We start from the raw sequence: 21,665 nt of genomic DNA, 5'->3' as shown, positions 1-21,665 counted from the left end.
CAGTAATGGCACAGTTATGATTCAATTCAAAAATAGTATCCACCTGACCTCTGAAGAGATTTTTACAAAGCCTGAAAAACACTAAACTGTGTATGGTTAGACCTACCTATTCAAAGATCTAGCCCATAGATATTTCACTTTTGGCAGCACCATTACTTCAGGTCATTGCTTTTCCCTAGAGCAACTACACTGCTTAGTGTCACTGGATGCCCCTGCTACCCCTACACTTCAACACAAACTCCACAGCAAATATCTCTCTGTTGACAAACCCTACCATGCCTATATGTCATACATCTATCCTCCATCCAAATCTCCTACCCCAAGCACACTGCCTCATCAAACTACCCAATGCCACGCATGGCCCCCACCACTAGTGCCACTCCCTTAACTCTAGAAAATGAACACCATATATGTCAGGAGACAAGCCAAGAGCATCCAAAACCTTCTGTCTGAATTCAAATGTTACATGTTTGGCTCCACTTAAACGTGGTTTGGAGACAATCAAGCAACAGTCTTTGTTAATCTCTCTTCCGTAGCCACAAAATCATGCTGAATAACAGAAAACAGAAACGATGTGTAGGGTAATATTTGACTACATTAACAGTCTGCCCTCTTCTGCAGTTCCATTATTATATTTATACCCTTCAAGTTTATAGAGCCTTGTTGCACAATTAACCCTAACTGTTCTGTCATTGCAGCAGTGGTCTATGACCCCACTCCACACCTTTTAGAATAAAACATTTACTTCCTGGATGAACACCTTGAAAAACACCCTCAACCACAGAACAAGCCTACAAAATACTGATTATTGAAGACTTAATTTGTGGATTGACAGACACAGTTCTAAACTGATTGTCAGAATCCTCAGTAATATTCAGGCTCTCGATTTCAACCAAGTGGTAAGCATTTCCACCCATTGTTGGAAACATGTTTAATCTCATGTTCACCCACAATGTTGAAATCTCTGTCCTACCAGTGAAAACCCAGGAATGAGCAGGTAACTCCTTCTCCATTTAACTCTCAATCTACAGCCCCACAAAATGTTCAATAGAGACACATGAGAGACTATCAAAAGACATCAAGAGAGCCATAATTGCCTAAAGTTTGTGAAATATATTTTTGAAGCACCCAACTAAACAATATGCTGAACATCGACACCTTGAAAAGTGACCTTTGCTCATTTTACCAACATTGCAAAGATTTTTTAAAGTTCTTTGAGGTCAAAATTGTAAACATTTACGAATCCATTATCAACTTTCGAGAAATGACGTCTATGCTCGTATCTCACATCACATGCTACCCTCATCCTGCATCTTCTTTACTCCAAGACCCTTTCTGGCATCCCTAATGCATCATCCACTCCCTTCTCTCTGACACAGTCACTATCACCCTCAAAGTCACCATCACCACCCCCTTCCTGGAAAGACATCTGCTGATCCAGAAATCCTGGCTAACGATAGACCTACCCCCAATCTCTATTTTATCAGCAAAGTAAAGTGCCAAGACATCTTCAAGAAAACAAAAAAAATAACCACCTCATCCATGACCAACAGCGTGGGTTACACCCCTACAAGGGCTCCAAAATCACTTTGGATGGATGAGGACAATACATCTGTCGTAAGACTCTTTGACCTGTCTGTTGCATTTGACACTGTAGATCTCACAATCATGCTGAAGAGGACTGAACAATGTTCAAGCATGTCTGTGCCAGTGCCAAAGTGAATCAATTTATTTCTTAACAAACACAGTCAAAAAGTCAGACTCAGATCATTTGAACCATCCGCATGCCCTTTGTTGTGCTACGCTCTTCAAGAGTCATACCTCTTTTGCCTTCTCGTTACCATGTATGCATTTCCCCAGGTTCAGGTCTGTGAGCAATACCCAGTGAAAATTAGTCACACAAATCCATTTTTGATTGGTTAGCAGTCCAGAAAACACAGTCCATGGTGCCTAGACCACATGTTCCACAGATTGAAGGAGAGCTACCTGAGTATCGATGGATCCATAAGTGAGATATGAGTAACAAGGGCCACTGAATTGCAAATCCTTCCAGTCCTTTACACCAATTGAGTGTAGCTGTCAAGAGCACATATCCTGGCATGTCTTGACTATGGTTACATTATCTATTTCATCCTTCCAAAAAAATGCATCGCCAGACCAAAGATTTCAAAACCAGTTGGCCACCCCTCATCAGCAGGACCACATTAAAGCCTTCCTCAAAGCACTCCTCTTTTTATCTAATCCCTGTATGCACTAGGATACAAATCAAGCACCTTTGTACTGTTTATGAAGCATAGTGGGGCAATGGTCTAGTATGCTGACAAAAACTGGTACCTCACTGTGCCTCAACTAAACCTCTCTGCTGTCTTCACAACCTATCAACCAACGATCATTCAGGAGGATCGTGTGTGCCGGACTGTTACTGGGTGTAGAAGGACCTAGAATCTGAGAACCTACCCCAACTACAGAGAGTTGAAGAAACTTTCGAAACAGAAACTTAGCTGACTTGCCTTAAACTGAACTGAATACAGAACAACAGAAATTGTGTTGACATTGTTCACCAATCACTGCCACACTTTTGTATTCATCACAGCAGCACAGAGGGCTCTGATGGAACTGAAAGAACATGTAGCATGTTATAGACCTACTTACTATATAAATAGTGTGGTATGTTTTAACTGAGAACTTAAGATAATAAATGCTTGGAAATAGAGAAGAAAAGTAGAACCTCACATCAGTGAGACAAGATATGTAAGGGATATGATACAGTATGTTAGGAAGGTGTGATAGAGTGGGTTTTGATACATTTGCTGAATTCCACCCCCAAAGCAACAAATCTGATCTCCGTAGTGAGGTCCTTGCACAGTTTCTTTCAATATGCAGAGAAAGGTTGCTAGCATGTGAAATCTTTGCCAGTCTTGATTTTCCAAGATGGGCATGGATGTTCTTCTATTAGTGTGTGTACCTACTTATCCACTGAACTTAGAAGTAAGGTAGGCAGGTTTACCATCTATACTCTATCTGTAAAGGCTTTTGTGAGGCTCGCACTACCTATCTAGGTGCCAGTCATAGAAGGACCAAGAACAGATGTGTTTTGCAAGCTTTCTGAAAGGTGGCAAAGCCGAATGCCTGATTAAAGGTGGTTTGGTTGGGCGTTTCAAGAACTGGAAAAAGACTAGATTTGAGCTTCACTATGAGAACAATGAGTAAGTCGTGTGCTTGTTTGTGGAGGAACCATGTGGAAATGTAAGAAGAAATATGATGGGAGAAGTAGCAGGGGACAAGGTATACCATGCCAGTTTGATTGTTCGCCTGTTTTCACCGACAGAAGTGTGTAGCCTAGGATACATGATCTCTCTTCTTAAGACACACTACTCAAGGACGGATTGGCAATGTGGGCATTCGGGCATGGGCCGAAGGGCCGGTGTCTCCGTGCCCTCTGTGGGCCGTTTTTTTTCTCCCCTTTCCCAGCCACACAGTGAAGCTGCATTCATTTCTCTGTCTCTGTCTCCGTGCTCTCTGTGGACTAGGAAAGGGGAGAAAAAAAACGGCCCACAGAGGGCACGGAGACGGAGACAGAGACAGAGAAATAAATGCAGCTTCACTGTGTGGCTGTACAGCGATTATCCGCTCTGGCCTCTCCTTCACCCCATGCCCTGCAAAGCAATCACGCTGAGGGTGGCTTGGGAGGGGTTGATTGTTTGCAAAAATCTGCCTCCCTGGGGGCCAGGTGTTGCTTAGGCCTTTGCGCCATTTTCACCTCGGCCCCCCAGGGGCCCACGCAGCCCAGAAACAGTGTTAGTTTTAACACCTCGCCCACAGCCCTTCACATTCAGGGCATAGTGGGCGAGGAAGAATGGCTCTGACTGTGGGGGCTAGGTGATTTTCGGAACTCGCACCATCTTTACCTCAGCCTCCCCCTGGCTACCATGGATGACCCAGCAGCTGTGTTTTGTGCTCCCCTGCCAGGACATTGCCCTAAGGCCTGGAGGGCTGATTAATTTACTAATTGCAGGGGCCTTACTGCTGTTCATGTGCTCCTGAGCTGAAGGTCTGGGGAGGGCTGAGTAGGTTAGTAATAGCAGGGGCTTCCTGCTTATTAGGTGCTCCTTCGCTGGAGGGCTCGAATAATTTTGTGTCAGAAAGGGCCCTTGCTGTTTTTTTAGTTGCTCAGCATGTAGGCCATTGTCACCTTGGCCCTGTGTCCTATGCAAGAAGAGTATCCTCTCACTTTCATTCCTTGTCTGTGCCAAACATATTAAGGATTTTGGGGGCCCTGGGCCAAACATATTTTAGGGCCCCTGTTCAGAACAGATTTGAATTTATAATCCAATTTCTGCTCTTTGATGCCCTCTTTCAGCTAATCACTGGACAGAGCACTATCATACTTGTCCAAATTCTTAATGTATTTACATCTAATATTCAAGGACATCGACGTGTGTTTTCAATATTACAACACAGTAGCAGCTCACAAAATTACTGAAAATAATCTCAGTGACATCCTACCATTTCTCATATGTGATGGCCTGTTTGATCTCAAAGACATTTTTTTATGGATGTTGCATGAAACATAAACACATTTTTTTGCAAATTCTCTATGGTAGGTTCTTACTCATCGCCCATATTAAAAATAAATTTGAAAAAATGGTATTCAAAACAATCTGTTTAAGGAGTATGCATGGTCATTAGGGCAAGATTCTCTGCAGAACAGAGCTCGCCATATCAGGGGGCTCCCTGAAAGGCTGGGGCCTTGGGCCAGAACCCACATTGCCCATGCCTTAAAACGTCTCTGGTCTGTGCATAGGCATATGTGGCCTGATGCCAGAGTTGCAGAGATCGTGATTCAAGTTTGAGTCCCAGCGCTGCTCAACAACCTGTGATTCTGGGCAGATAAACTTCATCGCCCAGGCCCTTAAATAAAAAATCGGATCATGTGTACTGTAATTGGTACTCATAAATAAAACTGTGTTTTTTGTATATGGACATCACCTGCTGGTTGTGAATTACATTTATGACTAGATTGTACAGATACATTTTCCAGCATTCTTTACACCCCAGACTGCCTTTGTCTCGTTTGTGAATTCTTACTTTTGTTATTACATGTTCTATTCCCAGAGATTCCAGTCTTACCCTTTCTCCTTGACTTTGTGCTAGATTTCTGATTTATGTGATGATTAGAGTCTAGGACATAGCTGGTTGGGAAAGAGTATCTAACGGCATTGTGCAGGGCGTTAAGACTGCAAGTAAGTATTCAGATATCAGAACTGCAGTGCTCCTAGTCTTTACCAATGTTACTTGCTCTGTAAGCTTTAAAAGTCTTAATTTACTAAATATTTCTCTACAAATAGACCTCGAATAGTAACCAAATGGTGTTCCATGAAAGGGCACGCCCCTTGAATGTGGGCCACGCCCCTGAATTGTGGGCCACGCCCCTTGAATGTGGGGCACTTTTTTCGTCAGTGCCCGGGCCAAATTGTGATCCCAATCCGACCCTGACACTACTAGTTGTATACCTGCATTCTGTACCCTTGAGAGCCTCAAAATCTGCAGAGCAGGAATTCCTACATAGAGACAATTGCAGCAAGTGTTAATTACGGCTCCTGCAGCCAAAGCTCAACGCTGGAAAGCAAGCTTAGAGTACTCCTGACTCACTCCTGTAATTCAGGAGTAAATCAGAATAGTACAAAATTGAAGTTGTATTCCTACTCATAGCACGATCAATACGAATCACTCCATGACCTGTAGGTAGCACTGCAGTTCATTGTTCTATGCCCATGTTGAGCGCCTTTTTTGGTTGAACTTATTTTACAATAGATGAATAAAAAGACTTCTAAATGTCACCTTTTGAATTCATTTGACAGGGTCAAGTGCAAAGCATGGACTGCGCTGCAAGGCTTGCAAGATGAGCATCCACCACAAATGTGCGGAGAGCACCGGACAGCAGCGCTGCATGGGCAAGCTGGTGAGTGAGCCAACAGGGGACATATCAGCGGGTTACTTACTGCCTCCCTGGCACTGGAAGCCCTGGATGTCCGGAAAAAAGAATCAAAACATGGCTTTGCTATTTTCCTGTAGAATAAAGCATAATTATAGCACTGCACGGATCCGCTCTGAGGGATGCGCAGTAGCTCAGCTAATTACAGTCATATTTCTCAACATGGGGCAGAGAGAGTCGCTATCATCCAGGCAAGCATGCTGAGCACTATGCATTCCGAGACTGTGGGGAAATTTCAAACAGGCACTGATGTAGGATATATATACATTAATATAAATAGCTTAAATGTGCACAATTTGATAGGGTGGTGGGGCAAGGCCGTGTTGTAGGACTTTCTCGTGATAAAAACGACGTGGTTTAGGAGTTGCAGAGCGTTTAGTGTTTCAAGCTGTTTGAGCAAGATTAGATGAAAACGAGAGGGAGATTGTGGGACCTCGAATAGTGGATATTCAGTTCCGGTAAGTGAGTACGTAGGATCTTCATATCACCAGCTTTATATCTGGCAGGCCAGTGCTGTCTGCATATTTATTGTTACCAATTCTTTAAAATACAGAGTGGGCAAAGTCTCCACACCAGAGGAGTCATTCACTCTTGCATCATATTATTGGCTATTGAAATAAATAAGTACCAGCATTTGTAAAGCGCACAGCTACCTCCGGAGAGGTTTCCCGGCGCTGGGGGCCCTCGGGAAGATTAAGGGAGCTATTGCCCAGAGTCACATGGTACTGGGCTAACCTGCCGCCGGCACCGGGGATCAAACAATGAACCCTGTGGTCTGGAGTCAGGCACCCTGGCCACTTCGCCACACCTCTGCATGATTCGACCTCCTAAGGTGAGCTTGCTCGGAAATGCAGGAAGCACTATCTTGCATGTCAAACACATACTGATGCCTTTCATATTTCTTTTTTTGTCTTTGCATTAAACTATTTTGATCTCAGAAATGGAAATTCAAGGACTGTAGGAGACAATTCTATGATTTGTTACTACAGCGGTGAGGTAAAGATAGATACACAGAAAAAGTGAAGCCGCACAAACCAGTTGCCCCAGGGGCTACAAAAGCTATAGTTCAAAAAACCTCTCTTGAGACCAGTGCTTTAGTAGTCCAACAAACCACGGTTTTTAAAGGAGCCCTTAGACCCATCAACCACAGGGGTGCTAATATTTTCCGTAAACAACTAGCTCATTCTCATTATTGAGACTGGTAGAAAACACTCTCTCATATGCACCTGAGCAGCATGAATGATGTAGGTTAAGCAAAATTAAACAAACATTGCCAAAGTCAGTAAGCCTGGCTTTAATGCTTTAAGGCATGCAACAACGTTTCTGCATGACTGATTTTGCAGGTCTGACTTTGCATATGTTAGCACAGTAAAGTCAGACCTAATGGTTTTTCCAATACTTTATCAGCTATATTCAATCTCCGATGAGGGCACCACACGTTTTGAGAGGTTGGTGGAGGTACCCTAGTCTTTGTTACTGCGATTAACAGGGCATTGTAGCAATCCTTCCCTTAATTCAACATACGGCAGGGATACCTTGTAACCCTTACAGTGTAAAGTGTAGTTTCCCAGGCGTAAGGTCAGTAGGAAGAAACATCACCAGTAGTCCACACATTTAAACTTCTAACAATGTGAATATCTACCAAGCCCGAACGATAAGCATCTAAAATGTTTGGAAGCAGAAGGCTCTTTTTGACCATTCATGACTGTACATACAGTTGCAGGCACTGTTGAAAAAGAACTAGTTGCTGTTAGTCTCCTCTCAGTACCAGTTATGTATGTCCACAAACAAACTAAGGGCCTGATTTAGAACTTGGTGGATGGGATACTCCCTAACAAATGTAACAGATATCCTGTCTGCCATATTATACGTGCATTATATCCTATGGCACTTGTAACACAGTGGAGGGGTATCTTTCACAGTTGTTAATAACAACATGTACATTTAATTTACAAATTTGTATCTATTTGCATGATTACCTGCACAATGGAACATATGCTCCTTAACGTGATCAGATATTCAAATGTAAATATTAATGTGTTGGTGTCAAACCAGTCAGCCTTAGGGTGATCTTCCCCAAATGTTTTGCCTTACTCCTTCATTTTTGCTGATCTCAATTTTTGTTGCCGTCAGGATTCTGTGCACTTCATCACTGATAACCAGTGCCAAAGTGTGTGCTCACTTCCTTAAGCATGGTAACATTGGCTTACACTCAACTGGCAGATTTAATTTACTTATAAGTTCCTAGTAAAGTGGTACTACATGTAACCAAGGCCTGTAAATTAAATGCTACAAGTGGGCCTACAGCACTGATTGTGCCATCCAATTCAGTAGTGTGTCAAACAGGTTTCAGGCCTGCCATTGCAGTTAGTGTGTGCAGTTTTAAACTGACATTTCAACCTGCCAGTCCTAATCCTTTTTTAAGTACAGATAAGCCACCCCTATGGTAGGCCCCACATAGCCCATAGGGCAGATGGGAATGTATTTAAAAAGTTGGACATGTATTTTTAAATTTCACATGTCCTGGTAGTGAAACACTTTATTTTTTTTTTTTTTGTATTTTTTTTTTTTTGGTTAAAGACTTTTATTGAGCAATCAAATAAGAATTACAGAGATGGGCCTACAACCACACGGGCTGGCCGCTAATAGCAACGCACAACATAAGAAGCAAACGATCACTTCCGTGGCTAGGCACAAATCAGATACCAATTATTGCTCAAAGCATAGGACAGGACATAACAATTTTCTGTATTAGGCATAAAAAACAATGAACTCTAAACAAGGCGAATGCACATTAATCAAGTCAGCCCAGAAGGCGGAGGGGAAAGCCACTAATCAGGAAGACGAAAGCACAATCAATGGGACTCGGCAAGGCCGGGGGGGGGGGGACAGCGGGGAGGACAGGAAAATCCTAAAACAGCATGAAAAATTTCGGGAACGCCAGCCTAGGGAGATAGTGTAACATCGGGAGTGTCAACCAAGGGAGGGGTACAAATATCTCCACGATATGCGTTCCACTGACCCCAAATCTTTGTCCACGCCCTGGGTCTGCCCCTAGCCACATAGACGGTCTTCTCTCGGAACATGGACCAGTCCATGTTATCCTCCCACACCGAGACGTCGGGAGGTCTGGATGCGCCCCAGAGTTGCGCAATGTCCCGCTTCGCGATCATGTATCCCAAGGTCGCCCATCTGGTCTGGGCCACAGAATAGTCGGTGGGTTCCCACACATTCAACAGGCATCGTCGGGCCTCAGGCCGCAGGGTAATACCAGTCACAACAGTCATCACCGCAAGCACATCAATCCAGTAGGCTGCTACCACCGGACACTCCCAAAGAATATGCAGAAATGTAGCACTCATCCCACAACCACGCTTGCATAAGCCATCCAGGGAAAAACCCATTACAACCAGACGCGGACCAGTTACATACACCGGGTGGAGGATCTTAAGTTGAACCAAACGAAGACGGGCGGGGATGGCGACCTCTTTCGGAGAAGAAAGTGCCGACTGCCAATCCTCGTCATCCAAGTCCAATCCGTCACCGACCCAAACCTCCCTAAGTCGGACCAATAAGTCAGCACGATTATTAATCAGTTTCTTGTAAATAAGGGAGATAGTGCTATCGGGCAGGTGTCCATCCAGTATGCGATCCTCAAGGGGGGAGGACTCGTGCAGGGTCACATCAGGAGTCAGAACTGAGGCCAGGGCATGCCGGACCTGCAGATACCGAAAAAACTCTCTATCACTCAAGTCATATTCTGCCTTAAGGGCCTGGAAAGACTTCACTCTACCCTTCACACAGACATCACCCGCTTTACATATCCCAATCATATCCCAGCGGTCAAAGCCCTTAGTAGACCAGAGACACCCCAAACGTTCAGAAGCATAAAGCGGAGTCGCCATTGTCAGTCGATTCTCCCATCCCAAACTCACATTCGCGGCGCGCCACACATTGACTGCGGTCCTGGACGGGCCCGCAAGATGGCGCCCGGCTGATCTGGAATAAAGCGCTCTATTAAAATCCCCTCCCGGCAGCTGGAGTCTATCCATCTCAAAGGCCGGATCTCGACCCGGGGAATACATTGCGTGGTTAATGGCAGACAGCTGGGCAGCCCAATAATATCTCTTGATATCGGGAAGCGCCATGCCCCCGTCATACCAAGGGATGGTAAGTTTCGCAAGGGCGATACGTGGACGCCCGTCCCAGATCAGTTGCCTTTGAAGACTCTCGATCTCTCGGAAATAGGTAGCGGGAACGTCGTCATAAGAATTTTGAAGCGCGTATAGGAATCGCGGCAAAGACATCATTTTAAAAAGGGCAGCCCTGCCCAGAGGAGACAGGGGTAGCTTACGCCAACGGGCCACATCCAGTCGCAGTCTAAGAAGCGGGGGGAGGAGATTACGCTCGAACCGGAGTGAAGAGTCCAGCGTAATAAAGATCCCCAAATACTTGAAGCCAGACTGGACAACCTGGATAGGAAATCTGTCCGGTAATGGGGGCAAAACACCCGAGAGAACATACACACAGGACTTAGCCCAATTAATAACCAGACCCGAGTTAGCACCAAACGAAGTAAGAACGTCAAATAAGACATTTAAAGATTTGCGCGGGGAAGTAAGATACAGAAGAATGTCATCCGCGTAAAGCGAGACGCGGTCTTCAAAATCCGGTGACCAACGGATCCCTTTGAGTGAAGGTTCCCATCGAAGCCACGCAGCTAACGGTTCCAGGGCAAGCGCGAAAAGCAACGGAGACAAGGGGCATCCCTGACGGGTCCCCCTACCAAGACAGATGGGGACAGAAACCCGACCGTTCACCACTACCTGTGCCAAGGGTTCGGCGTATAACAACTTCACCCAACCAATAAACTCAGGCCCAAAACCAAATTTCTCAAGAGCTGCCCAAAGATAGGGCCACTCTACCGTATCAAAGGCCATCGAGGCGTCTAGCGAAGCCAAAATGGCCGGCTCCGTCAGAAGCCCCGCCCTCGCAACAGCTCCGTGGAGACGACGTAGGTTAAGAGCCGTGTTGCGATGCGGGATAAATCTGGATTGATCCGGATGAACCAAGCCACTAATGACCGTCAAGAGGCGGGTAGCCAGGAGCTTAGCCAGGACCTTGGGTTCAACATTCAACAGGGAAATGGGCCTATAAGACGAACAAAGGTCCCGAGGTTTACCTTCTTTGGGAATAACAACTATCGTAGCCAGACGCTGATCATATGGGAGAATACCCCGCTCCCGGGATTCCAAAAACATGGTGCGAAGATAGGGCGCCACCTTGTCAGGACGTAGCTTGTACAATTCAATTGGCAATCCATTCGGGCCCAAAGCTTTGCCCGAACGGAGTGAGCGAATGGCCGTCGCTATCTCGTCCGTAGTGAAAGAGGACTCCAAAGAGACTCGGTCTAAATCGGAAACACTGGGCAGAGCTATATCACGCAACAAAAGGCGAGAGTCATCAACATCCCGTTCAGACACAGGGGTATAAACCACACGAAAATAATCCGCAAAACATTCAACTATTCCAACCGGGTCTGTCACTCTCACACCATTCGAAGTCTGAATCACAGGCACCACACGATTCGCCCTCTCCTTCTTATCCAACCATGCCAGTAATTTACCCGCTTTGTCCCCCACATCATACAAACGACCCTGTTGCTCCCGAAACATCAGTTTAGCCGCATCTGTGACCAAAGACCTATAAGAAAATTGTTTCAGACCCAGGGCGTGGAGTTTACCAGATGTAACATCCGATTCTAGGTCAGCCTCTATCTCAGCAATCTCCCTCTCAAGGTCCACCACCTCCCGATTCCTCGCCTTTTTGGATTCAGCAATAAGGGAAAGGGCCTGCCCGCGAATCACTGTCTTAAAGGACTCCCACAGGGATACCGCAGAGGAGACGGACCCCTCGTTGTCTAAAAAATAATTGTCCAAAGACTTAATCAAGAGATCGCGGGTCTCGGGGGAGGTGAGGTACCACGGGTTGATAGGAGCCACCCGGCCCGCCGCCTCCACCCCCACCTCAAAACAAAGCCAGAGCGGAGAATGATCAGAGATGCCCCGGGGGAGGTGTCTAATCTCACAAACCGCCGGGGACTGCGCCGCAGGAATCAGGAAATAATCCAGTCTAGACAGACTCCCATGGGCCCCAGAATGGAAAGTGTATTGAAGCTGAGTAGGATGCATAAGCCTCCAGCAATCCACCAAGCCAAACGTATCCAGAAACCCACCCAGCCACTGTTGGGCCAAAGGAGTGTCCCTAGGGGGGTGACGATCGTGTAGACCGGAGAACACAGAATTAAAGTCACCTGCTATGAAAAGAGTACTATCAGGGAGGTTCAACAACACACGGCCCACATCGGAAAAGGTAGAGGTCTGTAGACCGGGGGGCACATAAACGGCAAACAAGGAAAGGGTCCGACCCTCATAGCGACCCACGAGGACGGCATAACGCCCCCGATCATCAAGGATCACATCATCAATAGCTAGGGGGAGGGAAGCCCGAACAAGGATACCCACCCCCCTGGACCCGTGGTAAACCCCGAATGTGCGGCGAGGCGATAGCCCCACCTATTCATTGCATGACATGTATTGCCCACCAAATGAGTCTCCTGTAGAAAAACAATATCCGGAGACAAACGTCGTAGACATCGCAACACCACACCCCGCTTAATACGATCCCCCAGACCATTAACATTCCACGAAATAAACCTCAACCCGCTACCCCCATCCCACACAGCAACGCCGAAACCCTCCTCCAATGAGCATGACATCAAAAACATCATTAGCAAGATAGAATCGCCTTGAGAACACAAAACACAAACATCAAACTTCCCATCCACCCACCCCCCAACAATCAAGGAAACACCCCCCACCCTGCACCCCTGCAAGAAGCTAAAAAGCCACCCCAACATGCAGTGTGCCTGTCGCCCAAGAACCCCCATTCTACAAAAAGACCCCGGAGGAGGAAAGGCCCTGGCCCACCCGCCACCCCGATCAAGACAAATAACGAGGAGAACACACAGACAGTAGAGGCATCTAGGCATAGAATCCCAGAAGAAGTTACTCTACACGAGGATCCGGGCATAGACAAATAGTTCAGCTCTCTACACCACCCTCAGCACCACCCGGGTGGGCGGCGGGCTCAGTCGCAGGAGGTCGGTCCGGCAGAGAGTCCAGCCAGTCATTCACAGAATCAGGCCGATCAAAGAAAAAGGTTCGGTCATTGTACTCAACTCGCAGCCTGGTCGGAAAAAGCATAGCGTAGCGCAATCCCATGTCCCGGAGACGCTTCTTGACTCCACGGAAGCCCATACGCTGTTTCTGCACCTGTTGAGAAAAGTCCGGATAAAAGTTCACCGTGGCATTCTCAAATGCCACCGGGCCCTTCACACGTGATGCCTGCAGGATAGCGTCCCGATCCCTATAGTGGAAGAGTTTCGCAACAATAGGCCTCGGCGGGGCGCCTGGCTTACCCTGGCCTCCCGGAACACGATGGGCACGCTCCACTGCGAAGAATTTACTCAGTCCAGACGGAGAGAGGTAGTTCTGGATCAGGTCCTCGACCAGGAGATCAACAGAGTGCGGTTCTGGATTCTCCGGAACGCCAACCACACGCACATTACAGCGACGTGCCCTGTTCTCAAAGTCCTCCAAGCGCCGGGTCATGAAATCGTTCACCCTACGGAGATTGCCAATCTCCGTCTGTATCTCCGAGACGTCTGCCGTGAGGCTGGATGACTTGAGATCCAATGACTTCACCTTCTCATTGGTTTTTAGAAAGTTCGGCCCGAATCAAGTTCACATCAATGGCCACGGTGTCGATTTTATGGGCCAAAGCTTCATATTGTTGGCCTATCGTTTCCTTCATGCCAGAAATGGCGCCCATGATGTCCTGCAAGGACGGCTCCGTTGGCGCGTCCACCATGTGGTCAACCGCAACTGGGCCAGGCAGGGCGGCTCCAGGGGACCCCTTCGAATGGGTGTAACGGTCCATAACGTTAGACTGGACCGGGCCCCCACGCAGGGGCGTCTTGGTCTTTCGTGTCTCTCGGTCCCCTCTGCCCGCCATGTCGGAAACCGCGTCACCAGGAGACTCACTCGACCCGATGGAAATGGCCACAGGAAAGTAGGGCGTCGGGACCAAAAAACAGCTGCAAGGGCACCACTCGGAGAGGACCAGCCCGGAAGGAGAATAAGCCAGCCAAAGGCCCGACAGCCGTCTCGTGCGCCGGACACAGCCCAGGCCAGACTCCCCTGCCAGATGTCTCAGTCTGAGGCAGAATCGAAACCGAAACTTAAGAGGGGGACCCACAAGTCAAATCCCCCTGCCGCTGTTGTTCAACTCCGAGACGGCCACAGTGCCTCACCCAGTCCCGGGCGCACCTCAAGGGCGGACCCCGAAAGTTCGAATCGTCGTATCTTCGGCGCCCCGGGTCCAAATCAAATTCCAAAAATCCCAGGAAGATCAGCCCAGCGTCCTCTACACAAATCCTCGTGAAGAATCAGGATATGTTCAGGATATCATGCCGGGAGTGGCGGGGGTCCGGAGAGCGCTGTGCTCACGCGGCCATCACGGATGCCTGCCAAGCTCCTCCAGTGAAACACTTTTAAATTCGTTTTTCACTACTGCAAGGCCTACCTCTCCCACAGGATAACATTGGACTACCCTACTACATTTAATAGGTGCTAACTTTCATTTGGGATCAAGTATGAATATTAAGTTTGATGTTTAAAGAACTGTATTTTAGAAACCTGGTAATGGTAAAGTCAGATTTTAAGTCACAATTCTGAAAATGCCACTTTTAGAAAGTTGGAATTTTCTTGTCTCAAACATTCAGTGCTTACAGCCTGTAAATTGGGGGGTCACATGATTTGGTTTAGCTGGCAGTTGGCCTTTGTGCATTGCTCCTAGACAGTGAGACAAAAGGAGAAGAGATGTTGGCAAGATGGGCCATCTTTAACTTGATAGGCGGGTGGAGTTGTCACCTAACATATTTGTACAACGCAAAGTCTCTGTCTGAGCACTCACAAAATGTTTGACATTAGACTTTTGTGCCTCCACCAAAGCAAAGGCAAGGGCAGGGAGGCAGGTAATTTCACACACCTATAGGGGTGGAAACCTCCAGAACCTCCTACTACTTCAAAGTTGGCACCAAGTATAAATAGTGGACCTTCTCTACAGAGGTGTGTTTCTAAAGTACTAAACACAGTCCTGCATGGTGGCAGAAGGGTTTTGCAAAATTGAAACAAGAAATTCTGTTTAATTTTACAGTACAGCAGTTTGCCTGCTTAAGAGACACTATAAACAGATAGACTTGCCACAGCAAGTGGGTGCAGCTGACCACTGATGACCTTGACTAGACCCATCAGGAGGCCTGGCTTCAGAGAGAGACCTGGTGCCTAAAAGGCTTCCCTGAGGAGCTAGAGGGTGCAGGGCTGACCTCAAGGAACTTTCCCAGCATTCGAAGAACAGTGGAATTTAGTGATTTACTACACCGCAGGAGAACTGGGACAAAGTGCTGCAGTTTGCCCAGTGAAGCTACTCCCAAGGTGGGCAAGAAAAACAGGTTTGCCCTTCAGAGTTTTTTTGCTGCTCTGAAACCTGTCTTAAGGGGACCTCATGACAAATGTTTCCAGTCCTGTGCAGTCCTGCCTAGCTACAGTAACAGTCTTGCCCCGCTGGGGAAATTTGACTGCCGTAAAGTGGCTAAGTGCAAAGGTAACACTTTTGTCTCAGCAGCTACGAAGTCCAGAATTGCCTCATTAGGAGCTTTTGGCTGACTGGGAGCTCAACAGTGACGTATCCAACTTCAAAGAACATTCACTGGCTCTAACCTGAGATCATACCCTGCTGGAAGATGTTGACTTCCATTTCATGCTAAATCCATGGTAAAATCTTTGACTGGGATGACCTGCTTGGTGTATCTGACATCCGCTCCATTGCGGTTGATCTGAAATCATGTCTAGGTTCGAGTCAACCTTTAGCAGTGACTTTCGATTGGCTCTCCACTTTTTTCATGGATCTTTACACCTTAATTTTTTTAAATTCTTGCCCCTGGTTCCCTGTAGCATAATTTACACATCTTGGTGTCTTTTTGTTCATTAATGTTTTCCCTATTTATCAAAATGTGTTGGAGAATGTTATTGTGTTGGGTCCGTTACTTCACAATTGTTTGTTCTGGTTCAATTTCACACACTTCTGGTTGTGCAAGGGGGGCTGAGCAGAGATTCTCTCAGAGCTGTGCTTTGACCTGAGTGGAGTAATTTTATTATGTTGGTAGGGATCCCCCCTCCCAAATTTATAACCGCGCTCCTTTGAGATTTGAATAACGGGAAATAACTCTGTTGCTTCTAGGTTTGTTAGAGATCTTGTGATCAAGGTTGTGCCACAAAGAAACATGGATCTGGTTCACAAATACATATGTAAATCTGAAGTGTAGTAGAACTCCTCGGAATGGGTGCAAATGTTCTGGTTGTTAAAATTCTCAAGCGTTGGGTCAGTCATGGGTTTCCATGCATACCACTGGCAATGTCATGTGTTATTTTTATACGATGTGAATTCCTCAGATCAGAAGTATACATAATTTAAAGATCATCTTTGGAGAAAGGCAGCCTTGCTTAGGAGTTGAACAATTTTTCTTTTTAATTTTTTTGCTCCATATAGAAAACATTATTTACCTGGAGAGTCACCTTACCCTACTTCTCAAGAGGTTTAGTACCCCTCTGATCTCCTTCTCTCTCTGTAATAGGATTTATTCCATCCTTTTGCTGGAGTAAATAGCTGATGATTACTGTAATAGAAAAGGGCTGGAGAGGAGTGTGTGAATGAAAACAAATTCACTGTTTGTATGTTTTCACAAACCGAATAAGTAAACTCCACCCTGATCTGCCCATTTCCCACCCCTACTGAGGGGTTTACTACTGCTTAATTGTACACATTTATGACATGACATACGTTTGTCTATGAACAAACGTATTTGCACCTGCTTCTATACTTTCTGGCTACCTGATAGGCATCAAATCTGCTTTTTTCAACCAAGAACATACGTTTGTGGTAGAAAATGACTTTCGGGATTGTGCCATGTTAATTTCAGATTTGCACACGAGGCTCTGTTTACATTCAAAGTAAATGCTCCTTGCAGTGTAAGATACGGTGGTTTCTTTTTATTGCTTGTTTGCAAAGTATGCTGAGTTGCCTTTCATTCCAGAAATTGTTTTGATTGTCTTTTTATTTACCCACAGCCAAAAGGGTTCAGACGTTACTACAGCTCACCTCTACTGATCCAGGAGCAGTTTGGATGCATCAAAGAAGTAATGCCAATTGGTGAGAATGTATTTAAGCCAAATATGTTTAAGTGAAAGAGTGAGTGAGCATTGGTTCTATCTTCTGAGCTGTCCTGTGGTGCGCAATAGCTGGAATTCTGGAGACAGATTAATTGCTGGAAGGTAGAAAAAACACTCTTCATCCAGGCCCTCCTAAGCCAAGAGCCTATTGGAGCACTCAATAAGAAATCCCGATAAACAACCATCTGATTGGACGGCCAGTTCCACATTGTTCTGCATGACTGACATGAACGCTCTTGAGCATGGAATGCATGGTCTCCCTACCTGTAAAGGAGGTAAAAAGAAGTAAATGAACTGGGTTTGTTTTCGAGTTAAGTGATGGAGTTCCAGAACCCCAGTCAGAAGTCCACGAAGTAAGCAAGAGCTACTAGGCCCAACCATGGAGGTTGAGGACTTTAACTCCTGATGTCCCAGGGCACATCCTACTAGTGATCCTGAGCAACTGGGCCAAGTACCCCTTCAATACTTGTTTGTCAGTGGTAGATCAAGCAGTCAAGCAGTCCAAGGCTTCTCGGTGGGAGCATGATACCGAGGTGAGCACAGATGCACAGCTCAATAAGCTCCGCAGCAGCAATAAACGATTGCCCAGTCAGAATCATCTTTATTTGGCTGCCAACAGCCATAAAAGTAGTAAAAAACATTTGCAAAATAGAAATAAAATACATGTAACATCATTTAAGCAGCCTATAAAATGTATAAAACTGCACATGGTCCATCGATCTGCTGATGCAACAAATACATTAATCTAAAATCATTGATCTCCTGGAGCATATTGCCGCTTGAAGAAATTGTCCAGTCAAATGTTTGACTTTATGAAAAAAGGATCATTTATATAAAACACAAAGCATAATGAACATTCACAAACAATGTACATAGTTGCCTGAGTTCATGGCTCTAGTGTTGAATAGCTGGGTCCCTGAGTCCCATTTCCATCTATCTAGCGATACTGGTTATTCCCCATTCAATAATGATGCCATTCAGGTTAAGTCCCACTAGTAGTCCGAGTCTCAGGAGTCCAACACTAACTCTTTATTAAAATCAGAAGTGTTCCAGCGCCGGACTGCTATCTGGCAGGCAGTTTCCCCTGGGGCCTTCTGTCACATTAATCTTACCTGCACCAGCAGTATCCGAGAGTCTGGAGTCTCAAAGCGCGACCCATGCTAATGCTCTTCTCTCTCTCTCACAGGGCACATTGGTTTTGGCAAGAAGCAGGCGCTGGAGCTTCCGGCAGGGCAGGTGGTATTGGATTCTCTGGGTGATGTCCCCACACCCAGCCGGGACACAAGCAGGCTATGGCCCCTCAGTCCTGGTCACAGGAGGATGTCTTGCAGCACTTCTCCACCTTACGCAGATGGACTGGCACCTTGGCAGTTGACAAATTTAGTGTTCAAACCTCTCCTTCTTATAGTCCATTTCAAGACACCAAATGTGATTTAGAGTCTGAGTTTTTGAAGTTTATGTTGGGGGTCTGCTTCCTTTTGAAGTGCCCTCTTCTCTGCCCTGCCCTTCAGCCAGAAAGCACTTTGGCACAGCAGGAGTGACTCCAAACCTGGCAGCCCCACAACACAGGCTATGGAAGTGACTATCTGTTCACACCTGGATGTCAGCCACAATGAAAAGTGTATCGAAAGGTTAACTGAGGGTTTCAGCTCTTCTCTTTATGATTCTCTTATCAGCCCCATCCCCTTCCTGAGATGTGCGCAGGCCTCTTCCCAGTGACTTCTCCTTCAACCAAAAAGAGCCCTTTGAAGTGTACTGGAGAGCCTGGCTCTCCCTTCTACTGGTGTGTCCCACGCGGTTTACAGTAATGCAAAAATACACAAATATGTCTGGAGGGATTAATCTACCTGCTCTGCTCATGTTCCTCCAGTAAGTCACGGGTCTCCCAAAATGGAACTTAGATTTTTCCCTTTATTATGCCCTTCACAGGCAAACATCCACCCAATGTATTACACAAAGAGAAGGGGTGAGAGGCTAACCCCTCTACTCCGTTTCCCCTGTCCTCAAACTCAACACACATAGAGGAGTAGAGAGTGGTGAACATTTTGTGGTGGCAATTGCTTGGTGTGAAAATACTGCCCTCTCGCACAAAATTGTGGCATCCTTCATCATAGGGCTTCTTCAGTACACCCCTGCACAGAGCAGTAGGGTGGGGAAGACAAGACATAACATATAAAATATACAGAAATATTAAGTCAAAATATATTGGGATCACCAAAAGAAAAAGTGCAGGGAAGATTAAAACTAGCTCAGAGGTATCTCTGTGTATAAGTTTATTCCTGGACCCTTCGGCCAGGATTAAAATAGTGAAGGATGATGGTGACAGGAAGAAAGTAATGAACTCCTACACCCCTCCTTACTGCCAATATGTCGACATGTTTCTGCCTTCGTAATTGTGCCCGGGATATAGGGTCACACCGGCATTAGTCAGGACCTTCCTGATCCCAATTTTTAAAATACCCTCATTACATGAAATGAGGTTTGCCAGGAACAACTTGTTCCCGCACCGAGGGATACCCTATGTAACACTCCCCCAAAGTATGAGTGTCCACAAGAGTAATGTTAAAACTGGCGAGAGATAAGGAAAAACCCCATGTAGTCACACCTGCATCAAGGTGGGTGCTCCTCTCTTTTGGCACTTATCCGATCAGCTTAAGTTGGCAGGGTATGCCCAGACGTGGGTCCCTTGCTCACTTTGCTACTGATGACTGCTGTTAGTCCGAAACCGGTCCCAGGATGCTTGTTTCTGGTCCAAGGAGGACGTGGCTCGGCAGTTCGAGCCGGACTGTTTCCATGAGGCACAGGGTCAAGACTGATTTGCATATAGCTGTGTCTGATCTGGGGTGGCGAAGTTAGCTAAAAGCTAAAGAACGGTGATGGATTCAACCTAGATCTGTGATTGGGGGTGAGTGTCTGAAAAGTTTCAGCGCTCCGTCCATCAACTCCTTGTGTTTGCTGTGACTTTACAACTGGCCTGACTAATCTGGTGAGCTACAAGCTCCAGCACAGGGGATGCCTCGCCTGATTATCACATTGCAACAAAGTACCTGCAGACCATGTTAAGCCATGTGTGCTATGTCTACTCAGTCACTTATGTATTGTCAGACTTATGGATGGTGAGAGTTATGTTGGTCTACTTTCCCTGTGATAGATGACCCAGCACTCTGGGCCAACCTTCTTACAATTTGTCCTCAGATGAATCTTTCCTTTCTGGCCTGAGGTGATGGGAGTTAGCAATAAATCAATTAATTTCACCAGTGTAACCCACTTGGCTACACAATAAGGACCAGGAATCAGTGACTATAGTTAAGAAGGTTTATTACAAGTTAGCAGTTAAGTTAAAGTACACAAATCTTGGCACCATGCTATACAGATACAGAATAACAACTGGGAAACCCAACCTCCTAAAGAAGTTTAGGAATACCAGAATTAGACAAACATGTAATTCAGTCACAGCAGTACAAAAGTTCAATAACAAGATTTGGTGCTCAGAAAAAGCGTTTCTGGTTTTCTCTTCCATACATGAGTAAAATCTAGAATCGTCTAAGTTAAAGTCCAAACTAAGAGGATGGTTCAATAGTATAAGGACTCTCATAATTCAGGGAAATGCAGAAAAAAGGAAAATACAGGAATGTTTGGGAAGTAAGAGAAGGTGTCAGCATCTCAGGAGCTCCGTCAAGTGTCTTCTTGGGTCAGGGGAATTTGATTGCTTAGCCTAAGTCAGACTCTGCAAGAGTCAAAGAGAATAAGCATAGAGGTCTAAACCACTTCAGTTAACACTGTGTATCTATGTGTTACTAGTCAAGTTCTTTTCGCCGGCTCTCCTTCTCTATTGCTAGTACAGTGTTGTATATATTCTCAAACTAACAAGCTATGAAGATGCACCTGCAAGGAAAAAGCCATGCAAGTAGAAAATGGAAAACTGTATTTTGTGCAGAATGGATAATGGAAAATAGGCCTAGTCAGATAACTTTAAAGTATTAAATCAATGATGCACCTTTAATATCCGTGTGCACTTTCAAACACAAATAAATATATATGTGTCAGTACATTAGATTCTTTTTGCACGTGTATTACAGTAAAATCTTAAATATACACGTGTAAGTATGGCCAAGAACTACATGTTAAATTAAATATATTAAACCTTAGTTCACACACTACATAAATCATTAGCTTTTCTCAAATAAGCACATTCTAAATAGGTGTCTCCAAAGAATATCTCATTTAATACGATAAAAGCATATATGTCCAAATTCTCTAATCCTACAGTGAATGTACTTCAATGATGAGGTCAAGTTCAACACTTTATATTAATGTTG

The 21,665-nt window shown here is 45.7% G+C and overlaps 1 protein-coding gene across 2 annotated transcripts in view; it reads left to right on the top strand.

Annotated features, from left to right (window-relative positions):
• Positions 1–21,665, top strand: part of STAC (SH3 and cysteine rich domain) — a 1,007,531-nt gene that overhangs the window by 631,389 nt on the left and 354,477 nt on the right. For both annotated transcript variants that reach the window (XM_078685878.1, XM_078685877.1), the window contains exons 3-4: positions 5,862–5,962; positions 17,245–17,326. In XM_078685878.1, coding sequence (XP_078542004.1) covers positions 5,862–5,962; positions 17,245–17,326 — 183 coding nt within the window. The remainder of the gene's footprint in view (positions 1–5,861; positions 5,963–17,244; positions 17,327–21,665) is intronic.

The sequence above is a fragment of the Lissotriton helveticus genome, chromosome 4_1 (assembly GCF_964261635.1).
Source record: "Lissotriton helveticus chromosome 4_1, aLisHel1.1, whole genome shotgun sequence".
In the NCBI taxonomy this organism is placed as follows: domain Eukaryota; kingdom Metazoa; phylum Chordata; class Amphibia; order Caudata; family Salamandridae; genus Lissotriton; species Lissotriton helveticus.
The sequence above is the reverse complement of the archived record's forward strand: the minus strand, read 5'-3'. Positions and strand labels throughout refer to the sequence as shown.